Source organism: Lynx rufus, unplaced genomic scaffold (assembly GCF_022079265.1).
Source record: "Lynx rufus isolate CCGP_SWC_20201006 ecotype Redwood Valley unplaced genomic scaffold, mLynRuf1.p SCAF_17, whole genome shotgun sequence".
NCBI classification, from domain to species: Eukaryota; Metazoa; Chordata; class Mammalia; order Carnivora; family Felidae; genus Lynx; species Lynx rufus.
Window position 1 is genome coordinate 15,160,014 of NW_025814831.1, and position 20,879 is coordinate 15,180,892.

At 43.2% G+C, this 20,879-nt stretch overlaps 1 protein-coding gene across 2 annotated transcripts in view; it reads left to right on the top strand.

The window, feature by feature from the left end:
• Window positions 1–20,627, top strand: part of EFCAB11 (EF-hand calcium binding domain 11) — a 159,704-nt gene extending 139,077 nt beyond the window's left edge. For both annotated transcript variants that reach the window (XM_047080237.1, XM_047080241.1), the window contains one exon: window positions 20,406–20,627. In XM_047080237.1, the coding sequence (XP_046936193.1) occupies window positions 20,406–20,487 (82 nt within the window). In that variant the 3' untranslated portion in view covers window positions 20,488–20,627. The remainder of the gene's footprint in view (window positions 1–20,405) is intronic.
• The last annotated feature ends 252 nt before the right edge of the window (window positions 20,628–20,879 follow it).

Here is a 20,879-nt window from a genome sequence, read left to right on the forward strand (position 1 = left end):
AGAGAGAGAGAGAGAACAAGCAGGAGAGGGTCAGAGAGAGAGAGGGAGACACAGAATCGGAAGCAGGCTCCAGGCTCTGAGCTGTCAGCACAGAGCCTGATGCCGGACTTGAACTCCCAAACTGTGAGATCATGACCTGAGCCGAGGTCAGATGCTTGACCGACTCAGCCACCCAGGCACCCTGGTTCCCTTGTTTCTGAAGTCAGCAGTATACACTGATGTGGGTTGCTTTATGACACAATCTGGTATTTCCTAACACAAGTCCCATCTCCACCCCTGCACTTATTGTCAAAATTAATCTCTGGTAAGATTTTTAATTCTTATGTAACAAATTGCCCTCTTGTTATTGGGGACAATGTATCAAATATGTGAATTAACTTGAACTGTTGCCATGTTTACAATATTTTTATTTAGTTTTCTTCTACACGATATTGGTAGTTTTATTTATGTTGGGCCGATATAGCCCACCTTAGGTTAGTTACCAAGTAAGTACTCAATAAACGTGTGTTAAGTACAGATATATTTTGTCCTTGTTATAAGGGAAACAGATTTTTGAAGCAAAAATTTAATAGTTGTTTTTGCTAAAAAGGAATGCACCTTGTTCTTTTGGAACGGGTTTTATATGATAAGTATTCTTGAATTCTTTTTTTTCTGAAATTTTTCGTAGATTTCTTTCAGTTTCCTGTGTTTGTATAATCATGACTTTGGCAATTAGCCATGTTTCTTTCTTTTCAATTTTTCTTGCTTGTTTTTCCTGCCTTATCACCCTGACATGACCCTCTACCAGTTTATTAAGTAACCTGTCTGATAAAGAGTATCTTTGTTTTGACTTTGCTTTTCGGAAACATGCCGCTAATATCTGTACCTCCATTAAGAGCAACAATGGCTTTTGATTTTAAAGTTTTTGTTTTGCTTAGTTTTCAGAAATTAAGAATCAAGAATGTACATTATATTTTATAAAATTCCCTTTTAAGCCTTCTAATATACAAATACAGTTGGCCCCATAACAACATGGGGGTTTCCGCTCCCTTGCAGCTAAAAATCTGGGTATAATTTTTCACTCCCTAAAACTTAAACCGTGATAGCATACTGTTGACCAGAAGCCTGACCTCTAACATAAACAGTCGATGAACACTTGTTTTGTATGTTATATGTATCATGTTCTGTGTCCTTACAATAAAGTAACCTAGAAAAAAGAAAATGTCATTAAGAAAATCAGAAAGGGGATGCCTGGGTGGCTCAGTTGGTTAAACACCCGACTTTGGCTCAGATCATGATCTCAGGGTTTGTGAGTTCGAGCCCTGTATCCAGCTCTGTGCTGACAGCTCAGAGCCTGGAGCCTGCTTTGGATTGTGTCTCCCTTTCTCTCTGCTCCTCCCCTGCTCATGCTCTGTCTCTCTCCTTCAAAAATAAATAAACATTCCAAAAAAAAAAAAAAAGAAAAAGAATATCAGAAGGAAGAGAAAATATATTTACAGTAAAGTATCTCTGTTTATTGAAAACAATCTGTGTGCAGTCAGGTCAGGCTGGGCCAGGGGCAGCCATGGGCCTGACCTAGGGGGATGGTGACGTTCTGCAGCCTGGTGGCCTTGGTTCAGAAAAGGTAACAGTACAGCTGCCTCACCTGCCTGGGGGTGTGCCACCGGCCTGTCACCATCAGCAGCTGTGTCCATACACGAGTGCCTCCCTGGCCACCAGAAGGTGCTTGGCAGAGGGGCCCCCACGGGGAGGGATCTATGCCTCCCTGGAGGGGCCCAAGGCTCATAGCCACCCAAGTGCACCTGGGAAGCCCAGCACGCAGAGGACTCTGGGGGTGGGGACCCCTGGGGCCTGGAGCTCCCTGCGCAGCGCTGTGCCTGCCCTCTGTGTGCTTTCCTCTGCTTCAGTCCAGACCCCTGGTCTTGGGACCCCCGGCAGGCTACTACTGATGGCCTCTGTGAACTTCCCCAGATCCTCAGAGGGCAGTAAGAGAGACCTCAGTACCTGTCACTTTCTAGTGGATTCCATGGAGACTGGGGCAGGCAATCATAAACGAACGCCTTGTGGCTTTAACCCTTTTTGAAAAATCTGCATAGAAATAGACCTTCCCTGTTCAAACCCCTGTTGTTCCAGGGTCAACTGTAATTATAAGTGGCAGCAAAGTACGCTAGGGGTGAATGGAGTGAATTAACCGTATTATAAAAAGAACAAGTCTTTTTTGGGTCACAAAAGTTTCATCGTTTGCCGTGAATTTTCCCAAATTTTCTTTTTGCGGAGACATTAACTAGCATTTGTCTTGTTGCTAAAGCTCCTAAAGACTTCGCATTCTCCCCTTGCCTCGGCAGCGCCTCCAGTCTGCTCGTTTGACTTTTCCTCGTGATTCTCATTGACTTTTATTTTTTCATTTAGGTGCTCTACCAATGCAGGCAAAACCCTAATTTTCGGGACATTCGAGGGTAGTCATTCCCCTTGAATGGGGGATTTGCTCACCGTTGCTCAAAACTCCAGTTTATAGCTATCCGTGTAGTATTAATTAAAAACAATTTCGTAATGAAATTCCTCTAATTTTGATAGCAGTGCTTCTGCCAAACTCAAGTTTTGCTAAAGGGCTCTTTTCTTAAGCACAACCCGGCATCTGCGGGAGAAAAACATAATTAAGAACTTGAATGGAAAATTTTCAAATGTACACTTACTGCATAATTTTCAAGCACTAATATTTTGAAATGTTTTCGTGTTTTCTTTTCTCACCCCCAAATTATTGGAATGATGTCCATGCTATTATTCTGCAAGGATCTGGGGAGCACCCTGGATGGGAGGAGGATCAGGGCATTCCAGGTCCATATCTTATGCAGCCTGCAAATCTGCATGGCTGTGAAAAGCTATGGAGCGATTGCACAGCAAAGTGACCCTGATCCAGAGTTTACCCCACATCCCCACGTAATCCGAGAACGAGTTGGAAGTGAGGAGTCCTGAGATCTCAGTCCTAGTACTACATGCAGCGTGTACATAGCTTTGAGCTGGTTGTATTCTGCAACTTGGCTTTTCTTTCAGTGTCAAATAGGACCTAGGTGGATTTTTGACAAAGGTCTTCTTTACCTCCGAAAGCCCAGAATTATTATTAGCTGCGTGTAGAACCCTGCTATCCATAAAGAGACCGGGTTTTCTATCCTGATTTTGTTGCCAACTGAACAGGTAACTTTAGGAAAGCTGTTTTATGCTTCTGAGCCTTCATTTTCTCATCTGTAAAATGAAAAAAGTAGGTTGGGTAATTTCTAAAGTTCCTTAAAGGGAAAGAATGACTAGTGCCATTGCTCGGGCCAGAAGGTCGGAATTTGGAAGCATGGCAGGCAGGTTAGAGAGGCCTTTCTTTCCTCCCATGTTCCAGAGTATGTGAGACTCACGAATGGCAGGCCCTTAAGCCCTCAAGACAGAGCACTTCAGGAGGGTGGGAGTGGGGGCAGGGAATCAATGGAGATGGAAAGTTCCCGTCTGGGGACATTTGTTGAGTCCAGTGCTCCAGAGATTGTAACACCAAGCACCAAGTGGAGTTATTTTATCCCTGTGGTTCAATTCTAACTAAGAAAAGGCTTTTGTTTTGTTTTCTCTTCCCCTGGGAGCCGTGTTCAGTAAAACTTCCATACGGGGATATATTTATTATTAAGGAGTGTCAAGTGATCCGAATAGTCAGACCATGCAGTCACAGAAAGAAAACTATGGCGGAGGAATGTGCACCCAGACGGCAGCACCCTGGACCCGTGTTGCCCGCTGCACGTTCGAACACGCTCATTCCTTTAAAAGTTCTGTCCATAACGTCTTTCCTTTCATTCCTTTCTTATAAACTCACATTATGTAAGCCCTCGGAGTGCTAAATGTTTTTCCTTTGTTGGCCATCACTCTCTGGATGATTTTATCAAACATGAATTTTTCCCTTAGCTATTGATTGCATGCAGGGGGGAGCTGGCAGGGTAGACAAGAGGTGGCTGTGTGTGCTCTGAGGGCTCAAGCATTCTGGTGTGTGTGTGTGTGTGTGTGTGTGTGTGTGTGTGTGTGTGTGTGTACACGTACGTGCGTGTGTTTGGGCGCGTGGGCAAGCGTATTGGGAGAGAGATGGTTACAGAAGTAACAACTGCTGCTCGTAGACTACTTTGGAAATAGGGAAGGGTACGAAAAAGAGAATACAAACCAACCACATTCCTACCAAACCAAAGATAATCAGTGTTAATATTTTGCTATTTATTATTTCCTGTTGCTCTCCAGGATTTTGTTGTTAAAATAAATGCGAGTTTTGTTTTATTTTTTACCTCTTTGCTTTGTGATCATGTTGCTGTTTTCACTTTTTAAATACCTCTACAATGAGTGTGTTGTACTTTTGTTATTACCTTAGGAGAGGTTCCTGGATGTGGGGGTCCCATATTAGGGAGTATGAACTTATTTTGTCATTTTTACAACTCTTGATTCTTCTTGCCATTTTGCCTAATTAGCAAAGTTTCCTGATTAACAAATGACAGTCTCTCCAGCAGCATGCGCGTCCCTAGCCATGTTCTGAGCAATGACCCAATGTTACCTCCTTTTCACATCTTTGCAAGTCTAACAGCTGACAATAGTATCTCATTTTTTGTTTTATTTCATTGATTGCTTATAACATTGAACATTTTCACATGTTTTTCATCTCTACTCTTTCTTCTATTCATGCCATTTGCCCATTTCTTCTTCTTCTTTTTTTTTTAAGGTTTATTTTTTTGAGAGAGAGACAGAGTGTGAGCCGGGGAGGGGCAGACAGAGAGGGAGACACAGACCCTGAAGCAGGCTCCAGGCTCCGAGCTGTCACAGCAGAGCCCGATGCAGGGCTCAAACTTACGAACTGTGAGATCATGACCTGAACTGAAGTCGGATGCTTAACCGACTGAGCTACCCAGGCGCCCCCCATTTTTCTTCTATGAGAATATGTACCTGTTTCCATTTTTTATCACAACTATTTTTCCAGTTTTTCCTAATTTTTTATAATGTTTTGAAGTACAGACGTTTTAGGTTTTCATATATTTAAATCTGTGATCTTTTCCTTCACAGTTTTTTCCATTTACTTTTATCCTAAGAATGTTTTCCTCATCTTGAGACCAGGTTAGGATTCACTTCCATTTTCGTGGTTGGTTTGAATCTGTGGTTTGAATTTTAAGACTCTCTGGCACTTTCATGTACTTAGAATTCATTTTAGTATATATCATGGAATGATGATCTAAATAATTTTGTTGCCGAAGAGCCAGTTTTTCCATTATCATTTATTAAACCATCCCTATTTATCTCCAGTGCCTTCATTATCATATTCTGTACTGAGTTTTTTTTTTTACATACTGGGGGACCTCTCCAGGCTGTGATCCGTTGTATCCCCTGGTGTCCTTATGCCAAAGACACACTTTTTCTCCCCAGTTGCTATAATATGTTCTCAGACTATTTCTTGTTTTCAAATCATTCTCAGCTCTTCCTCCCTGTTTATTTTCCAGATGAATGGTAGAGTCATTTTCGTGGAGTTCCAAAAACCTCCCTTTGGGGTTTTGATGAAAATTGCATTCAACCTATAAATTAATTGGGAAGAATCTGGCACCTTTACAACATTTCGCCTTCCCAACCAGGAATACACATATGGCACGTTCCCCCACATTTTCAAATATCCTTTTCTACGGCTCAGTGGAATTTTGCGGTATTCTTTATACAAATTCAACACATTTCTTTTTACGGTATTTCCAGATTATTTTATATTTGGGGTACTTTTTAAAAAACAGAATCTTTTCCCCCTTCGGTTTAGATCCACTATTTTTAATATCACTTTTCCCCAATGATTGCCAAGTACTGACAATAATCTAAGTGAAAAGCATATTTGTTTCTTTCCAAGCTTATAAACTCAGAGATTTAGAACCGGAACCAACCGTAAATATAGTTGCATCTATGATAAAAGTGAGGTCATGAGAGGTAAATTGATTTATTTAAAGATCATACAGCTTGTGAGGTGAGTGGCTAAACAGGCGAATGCTTCCAAATGTTCGTATTCTCCGTGTCAGGGACATGTAAAGCTTAAATATCCAAAACCAAACTCACCGTCCTCCCCCTTGTGGTCATCTCCTGTGGCTGCTGTCACAATTCACCACTGACTTAGTGACTTAAAACAGCACACACGTATCGCCTTTTAGTTCTGGAAGTCAGAAATGCAAAGCGACCCCGCTGGCCTAAAATCAAGAGGTCAGCAGTGCTGCCTCACTTCTGGAGGCTCTAGGGGCAAATACACTTCCTCGCCCTTCTGGAGCTTCCGGAGGCTGCCTGCATTCCGTGGCTCGTGGCACCTTCCTCCATTTTCATAGGCGATGTCTTCACATCTCCCAAGTTCTCTCTGACTCTTCCTGAGTCTCCTACTTCCCTCTTCCACTTTTAAGGGCCCTCGAGATTCCATTGGATGCACCTGGATAATCTGGGATAATCTCCCCCATTTTAAGGTCAGCAACCCTAATCCCACCAGCAGCCCCAGTCTTCCTTTGCCATGTGGCATCACCACACGTTCTGGGGATTAGGCCGTGGACGTCTTTGGGAGGGCCATGGTTCTGCCTACCGCAGCAAGGAGGAACTTTCAGAATTTCTACTTAAGCACATTAGCTCTCTCCTTGAAGCTCGCCACGTCTTCCTGTGCTCTTTGGATTATGACCGAAACCCTTACGTGGCTTGCGAGCTCCAGAAAAGTCTTATCCCCCTTGCCCCCCAGCCTCATTTGGCTGCACCCTCTTCCTCACTCTGTACTCTGGCCACAGTCACTCTTTCCATTCCTTGAACATTTCCTGCTCTCTCTTGCCATGAGGCCCTCACATAGGCCATTCCATCTGCCTGGAAAGCCCTTCTGCACCTCCCAACTAGCTCTCATCCCTCAGATCTCGGCCCCGTTCTGCTTCCTTAAGATCGAGGCCTTGACCTCCCCGCCCGGTCCTGCATCCCACCGTCTAGTAGCACCTTCTCTCTTTCCTTCAGAGCACTTAGCACAGTGGTGATTTTACTTTGCTCAGAATTACTTAATTCTCTCTGGTAGGCTAAAAGCTGCAAGGAACTCTGTTTCTTTGTTGCTCACCCATATATTTTCAGAACCTAATGCCCCTGGTCCCTAGTGGGCTCTCAGTGTGTGTCCCATGAATGAGTAAATGAACTCACTAGCCTATTTCTAAGAAAAAGCATTTTTAGTGAATGTGTTCACTGACATATTTATAAAAACAAAAAGACTGGGGCTTTTTCAAAGTCAAACAAATAAGTAAATTATTAAAAATCCATTTGATAAAATCATATATAGCCATTAAAAATGAAAGTGAATGAGGCATCTGGGTGGTTCAGTTGGTTAGGCATTCGACTCAGGTCATGATCTCACGTTCATGGGTTCGAGCCCCTCATTGGGCTCTGCCCTGTATGGCGCCTGATGGGGATTCTGTCTCTCCTTTTCTCTCTGCCCCTCCCCTGCTTGCTGGCTCTCGCTCTCTCTCTCTCTCTCTCTCTCTCTCTCTCAGTAAATAAATAAAAACTTAAAAAAAAAACTTCACAAAATGAAAATGAAGCCATAGCATTGGGGGGGCGAGGGGGGGAATGTTTATATTGTGTTTAAAATAGAAGGATATTAAATACTCTTATGCTAATCAGCAGGAGAAGTACCAAAATGATCATAGCAATTGGTTCTAGATCATGGTATGGTGTATATTTCTTTTTTCCTGTGTCCAAACTTTCCAGTTCACGTGTTCAGATACTCAGCACACATTTCTTGCATCCACTGTGGGCCAGGCACTGCGTCAGGTGTAGAGAACACGCAGTGAAGATGTATGTGGTCTCTGCCCACTGCAAGGTTACAGCCCAGTAAGGAGGAAAACTAATAATAATCATCACACAGATGGACTAGTATTCATGGACTGTTGCTGTATTCGAGAAAACATGGGTTCTTTTACCATAGCGTGCACCACAGGCTAAAGAAAATATTTTTATTTGGGGGGTCCGTTATCATTACGGCATTAAAAATTTTTTTTTAATGTCTGTTTATTTTTGAGAGAAAGAGACAGAGCATGAACAGGGGAGGGGCAGAGAGAGAGAGGGAGACACAGAATCCGAAACAGGCTCCAGGCTCTGAACTGTCAGCACAGAGCCCGACGTGGGGCTCGAACTCACAAACAGTGAGATCGTGACCTGAGCCGAAGTCGGATGCTTAACTGACTGAGCCACCCAGGCACCCCTATGGCATTAAAATTTTTAATTGTGGAGGGTGGGGAATTGTAGGAGAAATAATACCATTTTCTTTAAGCTTTGAAGGGGATACCCTAACTTGTCTCTCCAACTCTTCATCACCGCCTTTCTGTACATTCTAGAAGGAAAACCTTGGGAGTCAAGGTGAACTTCTTTTGGTTAACTTAGTTCGACGACGTTAAAAAGATTTGTGCAGGTGGTCATCAGGATGCCATTGATGCCTGCCCAGTTCAGACTCCTTCCCAAGCGTTTGGTGGGTCCTCAGCCCCCACTTCTAGGAAACCAAAAAAGCAGAGTTTTGCCACCATCAGTTCTCTTGGTTTCATCTTCTCACACTTACGCACTCAGTGACTGTGCCTCTGTGCTCGAGCATAATGTAAATACTTAATTTGTTTAATAAATATCCTGAAACATCCTCTTTGAGTTGTTACTAGAAGGGCACGAACCTTTTAACTCACTTAGTCAGCGCAGTTCAACACTTAATGTCTTTAATGATGATCTAGATCTTTTTTAGTGGCTGAAAATCTCCGTAATCAATGATGTGGCCCTGCCTGGAGGCATGAAAGACTAGATAATGGGCAGAAAATGTCACGCTGGATGGGGCTAGTAATTTGAATCCCTGAAATCAGTATTAGCGTGGCCATTTATAGGAGAGGCCGGTTTCTTCTCAAGGCTAGAAAGAGCCCACCAGCACCCCAGTATCCCTTAGTGATTTACGCATTGCTGAAACCCTCATGATGAGCCAGTTCCTTTGCTCAGCGCTTCTCCCCCATCCACCTGCCCAGCAAGGTCAATGCCATGCCAGCTTCTAGTACAGTGGTCACCCACCTCAGAAGTAATTCTCGGTGCTGGGCAGGAGGGGGTATCATGGAATCTGTGAGACCTTATTAAGGAGGGTGCATCCTCCTATCTTCCCCCATCCCCGTATCAACCTTGAGAATTTCATTTTCATTTCAGGGATAGAACACAAGTCCTGTTTTCTAGCTGTTACATGAAGAAGCACTCCCAGGTTTCAGTCCTAAAATATCCCCTCTGAACTTACACTTGGAGTCCCTTGGTCTTAGCCTAGGATTTGATTAATTTAGCCGTGTGCACATTCTCTGCATCTCATAATATTCTAAACACTTGTCATATGCCCTCTGAACCTTCTTTATCTCTTTCGACTGAAATTCTCATATTAAAAGCCCTCGTGGTCATTCCGTTTGGCGTGACTTTGTGATTATAGGTAGGCTTTATTAATAGAGAGCTTCTGATAATGTGAGGGAATTGTTTCATTATGAAATGTTATTTATTTTCTATGTTGTTTATTACTGTCCACAGACCCAGAGGTTTCAAATGGTGGGAGCATGTTGTAAACGAAGGCATAAGTAATTTATTATAATTATTCTGAACTAAGGCCAGATTTCCTACTGGCTCAGTGATGCACATCAATTGGAAATGGGCTGAGATGTAAAATCTTATTTTCCTAAATGGATTATTTAAAACTAAAGTGTAAACAATTAAAAGCATTAATTTTTATAAATTGTTACATCCTCATTTAATGGAAAAACAAAAACAAAAACCTGACCTGATAGAATTTTAAAACAATGTTTCTTTAAGCTATATAGAGCAAGTCCCTCGGATTTCTGGTGAGGCTCCGCTGACATAGTGTGATTTGGCCATGTCACAGTCCCTAGGGTGACTGTCAGGTCCTGTGCTCTCCTTTGAAATGTGAGTGCTTTTAATTAGATGGGGCAATGGCTAGTTTTTGTTTCTCTGTTATTATATTATTATCATTCTGTTGCCAGAACTCCTAGTCTCATCTAATTGTCAGGAAGGCTGGAGCATGTGGTTTAGGAAGAGAAGGAAATAAATTTCGTTGAACACGTGGCAGGCTCTGCCACGGAATCAAACTTTACTGATGTCGGAATGGATGACCGGTTATCCCAGCTCCTTGTCTTGCTTCCTCTCACCTTTGGTGAGTTCCTATATGCACGTTCTGGATGCCATTCTCGCTCATTGATTGCTGGGCCTTAATCACACTTTTAATTACCGAAGCTCTGTGTTATGTTTTGATACATGTTTATTTCCTAAAAAGTATTCTCAATCTTCTGGTGCATTTACTTTTCCAGATAAACTTGCGGTACAATTTATCAAATTTCCTTTAAAATGAAACAAACAGGGGCACCTGGGTGGCTCGGTCGGTTAAGCGCCCCACTTTGGCTCAGGTCATGATCTCATGGTCCGCGAGTTCGAGCCCCGCGTCAGGCTCTGTACCGACAGTTCAGAGCCTGGAGCCTGCTTCTGATTCTGTGTCTCCCTCTCTCTCTGACCCTCCCCTGTTCGTGCTCTGTCTCTCTGTCTCTCAAAAATAAATAAACATTAAAAAAAATAAAAAATAAATAAAATGAAACAAACAAACAACTAAGCAAACAGAAAACCCTTCCTGTCGTGTATCATTAAAAACATGTTCTATTTGAAAACATGACACCATTAGAGAAGATAAGCATTATTTGACATTGGTGTCTTCTGACTCCGAGGAAGTACGCTTTTAAAAAGCAAGCTTCCTAGCACACAGTGGCTAACAATGTTATTAGCAGGGATTTATAAACGGCTCGAATGTTTATAGTTCATATTTCAACTTCAAGTCTGTTTGTTGCATTAGCAAAATGAAGCTCATTAAGCCTTATTCTTTTGGTCCATCTCTCCAAGCCTCTGAACCCACTAATACTCAGCTTTCTTGTCTGGAAGTATGTAATCTTTCCCACATTACACTTGAAAGTTCAGCTCATTCCTAAACCTCCAGTCAAGGATATGAACTTGTTGCTTTCAGAGAGGCCACATCTGTGCACTGAGCCATTACGCCATCTGTTAAAGTGGTCAGAGTTCATTTTATTGCCTCCTTTGTGGAAGGACTTGTACTGTAAAAGCGTGTGTTATTGAAAACATAATTTTCCTCATCATTATGCTTTCTTTCTAGCCGGATCATAACCTGCGAGAAATCTATTGAGCAGAGAGTGAAAAGCTCTTCAGAATAGCTGTTCTTAAGAGATTAAATGATTGCCATCTCTGTCCCATTTCTTTTATCTCATAATCAAGTTCAAGATGATACTAGATATCTCAGCTGAAGTGATTATATATTTGAAATAGAAATGGCTTTATCTCCATTCATATTTCACACTGTTGAAGGCAGGATCATTTTTCCCCCATTTACATTCATATATGTGTATGGTTCTTTACAACTGTCTGCAGGGTTAAAGATTCAGAGTACTTTTTGAAGGCAAAAATAGCTAACAGGAGTTTGGTTGTATTTTTGAATTTTCTATGCACAAAGACACTAAGTTAAGATCCAGCTTAGATCCGTCAAAATTTAGAGCTGTATCAAATCTTGGCAAGTCATAGCCCAGCCATTCTATTTGACAGGTGAAGAGCTTGGGATTCAGAGCAGCTAAGACACTTGCCCAAGGTCACACAGCCTCCCTGAGATGAAAGCTCACTCCTAGGCCATGTCTGCTGAACCACGCTGCCCCCCAGCCCGACCCCCACCGTATTCAGAGTGAGCCTGTCATACAGATCTGCTGTGGGGAAAGAATGGAAGAGCTTGTGACCCTAAAGCATAGGAACCAGATTTTTTTTTATAATTACTTCAAAGATGTTCACTTTGGCTTTTGTTCTTTATCCTTAAAGCTGTCTGATCTGTGCTATTTTCTTACATCACCATTTCTCTTCCAGAGATTCAAACTGAGAAAAAAGACCATGTCACTGTTTATTAGCGGCTCTGCTAAAACACTTGACAGGGAAGGAATATGAAACTATTTGCCGGAAGTGAGGCACTGGGCCGTATGTTGATTGCATTTATCCACATGCCCACAAGTAGTCAATAATCAAGCATACTGAAATTACATTCTTTCCTCCTTTTAAAATATTTCTAGCTTTAAATAAGCCTCCTCATTTTTAAAACCTAGTAAATAGGAACAAGTGAGTCATTATTTATAGTTAATCACTTTTGCCAGCTGTGACTGCATTTCACATCCATTTTTCTTTTTTGTCTTGGATGGGGGAATCTATCCTGTCGCTCTTTAAGGAAAAAACCATATTGGTCCCACCAATAGCCTCACAGTTAAGGCACTGCAAATAGGGATTTTTGCCGGATACAGCAAGAAAAGTAACTTCTTTGAATGCAGGATTGTGGAGAATAATCCAGAATCTTGAGATAGCACCTAACAGGAGAATCTGAATTATTTCCGGGTTTGTTTTGAAGTGGAATAATCATTTCAAAAATACCGTCTTTATGAGTGCCTATTCTATGTCTACCCAGTTCCAGATACTGCAAGGTTCAGAAAAGATTTCAGACGAGATCCCTGGTATGTCAGGACACTTGCACTGAAAAGCGTCAGGCGTGCATTTCAGACCATCTTGAACAACCAAGCAACACTACCGGGTCAGGTGACTAAGAATTCTGACCTCGGGCTGCTTCCAGCCTGGTTTGATTAGGCTCCAGCTCGCTCTGCTGTTCTGACTCCTTCACCCCATTCGCAAAGCTGATAATTGACATTTACAAGCACGTGCAGAAACTTTTGGATACATGCACCCTTGGCTCCCAGAACTGTGGAGATTGCATCGGTGCGGTAGGAAAAGGACTATGGTCGTACCAAGCCTCGCCTCTGCATCCCAGGAAGGGCTTCTCCTTTGCCCACAAACAAAACTCCTAGGCTTCATTACGGTTGAGCCAACTCTTCACCAGTCCATAGTGGCCAAGGGAGAGATGTCATGTCCCGATTGGCCAGTCAATCCTTGAACCCAATCGCTGTGGTTAGGATGGTAGGATTATTCGTCATTGGCTGTAGCTCCCACTTCTGGAACTTGGGATGGGAAACCATCCCCCCCCCCCCTGCCCCGCCAAATCACATAGCTGCTGAGCAGCACAGAGGGTGTAGGATGGATGCTGGGGAAGGACCTAACAGCATCTACTGTTGTCTTTCATCTAGAAAGCCGAGCCTGGTCCTAATGAGGCCAAAGTCTTGCCTGGCTTGTGTCATTCTTTGTTCCTGACGTGATCTGGCCATCCTTTTATCCTTCACAGTTCATCCTACATGGCCAGTTCTAACACCTACGACTCATGGCCAGTCCATAGCTGTACCTCTGTATCCAAAAGGCCCTCTCTTCTACTTAGGAATGTATTGTCTCATGCTGAAGGAACAATTAATTGTTGACAGACTAAATATCATTAAATAAGCCATGTATATTAGAGAATGCCTCTCCTGTCATTTTCTGGTGACCCCTGACATGGCAGTTGTCTGGAGCTTAAAACTTCAGAGCTCTTCTTAGAGGCACTATTTCATTGGCTCTAAAAAATTTTCCAAGTAGAGGAACCCACTGATCTATTTCAAGTAGTGAGGTCCCTCTTACCTGAATGAGACCCTTAACATGGCATGTTATTGCTGATGACGATTCAGGTGCCCCATGGGAACTTCACCTCTCGAAATAAACTTTCTACTATGTCTCAGCCTGGGATCTTACTGAAAGTTTGTTTGTTTGGAAGATGGCCGCAGGGAGCACGAGCAGAACAGAGAATGAAGGCCAAAGCCCCTACAAAGGGTCTGTTAACCGTTTGTTAACAAAGAGTTTGTCCCTTCTGGAAGCAACTAGAGCTCAATCCCACGAGAACCTCCAGTGAGCCAAGACTACGACCGCAGAGCTGTCTGCCTGCCTGAGGGACAGGAGCTAGCTGATATCCACTGACGCCTGTCCCCTCACTGGGCAAGGGTCGTCCCGTGGGGTGTGTTACCTCCTTAGTTTTTCATCCTTCCATATTGCATGTATGTGAGGACCACACCCAGTGGTAGCAGTCCCAGGAAGCCAGTGAGAGATACTTGGTGTGGGGTGTCCTGAGGGGAGGCCCTCCAGCCATGGCTGGGCTAAATGATGGGGGGCGAGAACACGAGGTGGGCACGTGGGGAGTCAACCTCACACTGCACAGCCAGAGTCACGCAGGCGCCTAGAAAAGACCAGAAATCATCTACATATCTTTTTTTTTTTTAATCTCTCCTGCGTGTCTGAATGGCTTTTCTTAACACATGTCTTTAAAAAGGTAAAATTAATAAACACATTACCAACTGGATTGCCATAGAGCCCTGCAGGACTCTCATCAACAAAGAGGCAAGCACGCCCGTGGAAAGAACCAGCGGGTTCCTCAGAAGAGAAGGCTGCTTGCGGGAGAAGCTGTCATCATCACATCTTCAATTGGCGGGTCCTCTCATCCCCAGCAGGGGCTTCTTGCTCGGAGGGTAATTTTTATTCTCACTGTTCAGTCAGGATGACAGCTTTGTCCCTAATGTGATGGCAGTTTTGACTTTAGTTTAAATTATTCCATAAAGAATCAAAGAGAGAGAGATTCTCTCTCCTTTTTCCCCACCCCAAAAATTCCACTAAGAAAACTTTTCTAATTTAAATCTTTGCCTCCACATTAAATTTCTCATTCATGTTTCAGGTGAATCAAATACACCGTCAACTTTCAAAACCCTGTGTGACTATCACAGTGACTCAAAATAATTGCTGTCTGTCAGTGTGTTTGCTGGGAACACAGATATGCCTGTCACTGGCTCTGTTATCATACCACGAGCTTGCCTCTCAAGTGCGGTCTTCTCTGGGCTCAATTCAGAACCTTAGCGTTGGCAAGCAGAGTGTTGAGGCAATTATCTGCATAATCCATCCAAGGAACATGTGTGCCTCAGCTGCCCCTGAAATCACCTGTTTAAAAAAAAAAAAAAAAGTCTTTAAAGCAATTATTTTAGTAAGTATAGATTTAGCTGGAATGTTCCAAAGAATCGTCTCCAACTTTGGTTCCTCTAGCTTAGTGCTTTTCAACCAGGGATAATTTTGTCCCTCAAGGGACACTTGGCAATATCTGGAGACGTTTTGGGCTGTCAAAGCTGGGGAGCGAGGAGAGAGTGTGTTACTGACATCTCAGGGGTAGAAATCAGGGATGCTGCTAAAATTCCTGATCCCTGCAGTGCACGGGACAGCCCTCAATAGAGAATTATCCGGCCCAAACCCTGCCCTAGCTGGTGAGGCTTTATGCATTGTAAAAGACGGCCATCTTTTTAGAAAATTGGGACTAAAAGAAAATATTCCTTCGGTTGAAAAATATCAATAATATTAAGGAAGATTTTAAGACAAAGTAACCCGTAAGAGAAGTTTCCACTTAACATTTCACATTCAAGTTCTGCCCAAATGAGTTACATGTTTCTCAGATTGCAATTATAATACATTCTAGTTCGTATTCTTGTTGGCACTTAGAAATGTCACTTTTATAGTCTATCATTTTATTTTATTATTTTTTTAATGTTTATTTATTTTTGAGACAGAGACAGAGCATGAACGGGGGGGGGGGGGGAGTCAGAGAGAGAGGGAGACACAGAATCTGAAACAGGCTCCAGGCTCCGAGCTGTCAGCACAGAGCCCGACGCGGGGCTCAAACTCACAGACTGCGAGATCATGACCTGAGCCAAAGTCGGACGCTTAACCGACTGTGCCACCCAGACACTCCATTCCTCATTTTTAATTTTTAAGAATCATGTATGTAATCTTTTTTAAGTAACTTGGGCAAAAGCACGTACTCCGATCTGAAATCTGGCTTTGGAGACCTGGCCAGGCAGCACTCTTAAATTATTTTACAAAAACTTGTTTTCCAAGAAATTACTACTTTGAAGACATCACAAGAAATGGTTATCCCGTAAATATTTTTGTACAAGAAACGTTTACTACTTGTGAAAAACACTCTTTACATATTTTTAAAATTAGAAAAATCCCTATGTTTCTCTTCAGAATGTATTAAAGCAACACTATGTCCTACCTTAGTAAAAGATTCACAGTATGAAACCCTGGCTCCTTGCAAGGCAGGGACGTTGGAGTCCACACAGCGTCACAAAAAGGAGAGAACAGAATCTTGCTTAACCAATCAGGACAAAAGAGACAAATGTTAAAGCTCATGCTGATGAAAGTAATTATAACCACTTACGAGTCAGAAAATGTTTATAATTTCACAGAAAACTGCCAGAACCTAGCTAAATGGACAGAGTCTGGTCTTGCCTGAAATTCTCAAGATAGCCCAGTATCCGCCTGGGTGTTTCTGTACTTCACAGTTCAAATAGCGTCGTCTGGAAGCCCCAGTCTACACCCTGCGGGATTTTAAAGCACTTCCCACGCTTTTCTACAGCTCCTGGAAGGCCTATGACTCTGAGCTCTCATTTCTCTGCATTAATTCGGTTGATGCATCTGACCATTCCCCACTACTTTTCTTGCTTGCTTCTGCACCTGCTCAGGTGGAACTCATCTCCTAACTCAGTCTTCAGCCTCTAGGTCCACACAGACCCCCACCCCACCCCAAACACCATCCCTAGTAGAGTGCGAGCCTGTCGCACCCCTTGGTGAAGATAGGGGAGGCTATACCAAGTAATACGGACGCCTTTGAAGCACACGGTACACGAAGCGGTTGATTAAAGGGCTTCTGATCGCTGCATCAGTGCAGGCTTTCTCATGGGCCATTTCCCTTCGTATATCATCCCAGCCTCCCGCTTCTCAGCGGCCCCTTCTTCGCGCTCTCCCTTTTATCTGGCTTGTCATGCCCTTCCACCCCGAGGGTCCTCAGTTGTTCGTGCTGAGTTACACAGAACAGCTCGGCTCTCCTGAGTCTCTGCTCCACAAGTCAGTCCCTTTTGCATTTCAGAAACAAGCCAGCCGGAAGGCCTTTAATTTAGCTGGACCGACATTTCTGGAAAGCCGTTATTGTTGTTAACAGCATTTATTTTCCCCTCGTACATCCGCAGGAGCCTTAATTCCTTTGAAAAGCCAGTTCTGAGATAGAAGCTTATATACTCGTCTGCATCCGTGTCCTCGTGTCTGGTGAAGAGCTACCACATAGCTGGATTCAAGTGCCCAGGCTTCGGCTCTCGGGCAGGGTAGACTCAGACGAGACCGGTGTCTGCCTCAGTTTCCAATGTCTTGCTCTGTATCTATCTCTGTATTGTTCAGCCCGACACTCATGGGACTCCTTCCATCCGTGTTCTGCTCTGCAGTCTCATTTTCCAAAATTCATCTCTCGCTTGGTCTCTCTTGTACCTAGTCTGTGTTCACAAAATGCGATTGGGCGTGGAGACCGTAACTGACTCTCGCTTACGGGTCCCCGAGGGGTGGTTCCTGGGGGCCTTCTGCGGTGTGTATTCTTTCTCTGGCTAGTTTCCAGACTCCATAAAAACAGTGATGAGGTGCTCTCTTTCTTTGACCCCCACCCCCCGCCCCAGCCCCCTCCCGGGAGGTAGTAGATATTCCATAATGTTGTCAACTCTTGCTCCAGATTCGTTGGTTCCACAAATTCTTCCACCCTGCAGACATTTGTTGTCTCCCCTGGGCTGAGAGGTGGGGACACGGCCAGAAACCAGAGAAAGTTCTCCCCGTCCCTGAGTTCATTTCGAGTTGGTGGAGGATTTTAGCGCGACATGTTGTGCTGCTGACGAAGAGATGGCACCCTCGCCTCTCGGAACTAGAGGGAACCGTTGAGGGTGAATGCGGTGAACGGAAATGGTGCAACTTGGTACCTAATGACGTCTCCTCGTCTCAGTGCACACTACTTCTACCCACCAGCCATATCTGCCCTTCTGTCACGCCATGATTCAAGTGTGGGTGCTGTGAAACCTTCCCTCTTCAGAGTAATTCCACCTGCAATGAAAAACAGTATATTTTAGCTTTTCAAATTATAGCTCTGAAATGTGAATTTCCTCTTCCCTCTCCTTGAGAGAGCCAGCCCTCTCTTATATTATATTATATTATATTATATTATATTATATTATTATATTATATTATTATATTTACATATGTATATACGTGTGTGTGTGTGTGTGTGTGTGTGTGTATATATATATATATATATATATATATAAGTATATGAGGAGGAGGAAAAGTCAGAAGATAGAAAGTATTGTACCATGTCTCATTACAAATATAAACATAACATTCCTCCATTCATTACATGAATAAAATGCCACCACAGACCTTGTGAGTAAACATTTCCATTTTAACACTTCTTGGTTACACTATGTCCATTTTCTGCTGGGAAGCTTTGGCAAACGCAGCGAGGAAAATAAGTTAATGTAATCACAATGAAGGTTGTTCACTGAGAAAAATCAGTTAAAGGGATTCCCTTTTCTGCAAGCATTCAGCATCTGGGTAAGTGAATAAACACACCAAAAAAAATATATATATATACTTTTCTAGGTCGTCCTCTTAACTCACCCTCCGAGATTTATAGTGCAACCATACCAGTTCAGAGTGGAAAGAAAAAAGGCCAGTTATCTAATCCAATTCCTTGGGGGAAATACTTAGGCAATATTAAGAAATCTTCAATTATCTAATTTAATAAAAGTGATGGTTGCTATTCCATAGTCAGCCACATGTGATACTGATTATTTCTAATCCCTTAGAAGAGAGCTGACATTCTGCTTTTGGTCCTGTATAGCGTGAAATCATCATGTGTATGTTACCAAAAGGAGTCGCAAGAATAATGGCGTCCGCAGTCTGTAGTCATTTTATACTAACACACTGCAACATGGTTCTGCCCTGGGGCAGAGAAGTAGGGATTTTCTCTACTTCAAAAGAATGAAAAATTATCATCACTACCCAGAACCATTATAGACTTCAGAGACTTTGGCATGAAATATTCAGAAAGTTTATTTTAGAATTCAATATTTTAAAAGCCTGCTTTAAAACTATTACAGTGATTAGTGGCTCTGTTACTTGGGCCAGTCTTTGCTGTAAAACGCCCTCTGTCGTGGTGGATGTCAACAAAACGGAGTTTGCATCAACTACAAATGCTCCACGTAAGGAATGTAATGCCTTGTTTTCGAATGCCGTCCCCCTGCCCCCAACCAGGAACTGTGACCACTACTCATCAGGTATCCTCTCAAACATACTTCTTAAATAAACGTTACTTGTCCCGGTAATGGTCGAAATGTGTCGCTAATGCCGTGCGGTGTGAGTTCTCTTACCCTGTGGTGTGGGCGCTATTTCTGTCCCTGTCGAGGGAGCAATGGTCCTGTCTCAGCAGTTCTAGGGACACACAGCTGAGGCCACCCACACTCTCAGCCAACCAGCCAGAAGCTCACATCTTCACGGCTTCTCATGGTCAGTCAGCAAAGCTTCCTAGGTGTTTGTGCGGATTTAACAGAACTTCCGAGGCCACAAGTGAAGCCAGTGGAAACATCGGCAGCTAGAGTTAGCCACGTGAAATTGCAACACAACCACTTTTCTCTGGAATATTCTATATAAGTAGAGAGGCAACGTGCAATAGAGTGCATAGAGAGCCTTGGTTTGGGAAGGTAATGGTCTTTTTTTTTTTTCTTAATGTTTGTTTATTTTTGAGAGAGAGACAGAGACAGAACACAAGTGGGGGAGGGCAGAGAGAGAGGGAGTCACAGAATCCAAAGCAGACTCCAGGCTCCGAGCTGTCGGCATAGAGCCTGATGCAGGGCTTGAACCCACAAACCATGAGATCATGACCTGAGCCCAAGGTGGACGCCTAACCAACTGAGCCACCCAGGCGCCCCTGGAAATGCACCCGTCTTGATCTGAGGTCCGAGTCTGCTACTTGAGTAGCAGTGTGGTCTTGTGAAACTGGTGTACCGCTCTCAGCTCAGTGTTTCTGTCTGTAAAGTGGACCCATCTGCATCATGCAGACATTCAACGAGACGAGGAGCGTACAGGGCAGTACAGGGCAGGTATCAATCACTCTCATTATCGCCGCTTATTCCCAAAACGTTTTTCTTCTCTCTCGTTGGTTTATTCCACATTTCTGTTGTGTAATGCGTATATATTTATTGACACATCACAGAAAAAACATGCAGGATGACTAGAAGAAGAACATCATTTCTGCTTTTCTTTAAAAACCTGTGCATTTGGCTTCATTCCTTTAAATGTATGGAACATATTATTTTCGTTGGTTTTAATCAATACCTTTTCCTTTCCGTCCCACCTTAGGTATATCGATGTAGGAAAAAAACAAATAGGCATCACCTTTTGCCTTCAAGTAGGGGCCTCTCCCAAATAGACATGCAAAGCAATAAAGATTCTGGAGTGTTCTTGATGCATAAGTTTGACAAAAATAACTTGTAAATAGCTAAATAACTTTGCATTTCATTTTCCAGGGAAGTAGATCAAGACTCAGACGATCTTGTGAGCTTTAAAGACTTTGAATATGCCATGAACTATGGACGAAATGAAGCCTGACTATGGTGAACTGCGTTTGGCAACTTCTGGGGAGACAAAGAGATTGTAATGTATATTTCCATGTCAGGCTCCACCCCTCTGCTCTGCTAATGATGTAATAATAAGGTTGCGTGCTTGTGATTAAACTCTTGGTCATGGTTTGCAGATGCTGATACTGCTTGGTTTTTTGTTTTGGTTTGTTTTTTTAATGTTTTTATTTATTTTTGAGAGAGAGAGAGAGACAGAGCGTGAGTAGGGGAGGGGCAGAGAGAGAGAGGCACAGGATCTGAAGGAGGCTCCAGGCTCTGAGCTGTCAGCACGGAGCCTGACTTGGGGCTCGAACCTACCAACGGTGACATCATGACCTGAGCCGACGTCGGATGCTTAACCGACTGAGCCACCCAGGCGCCCCG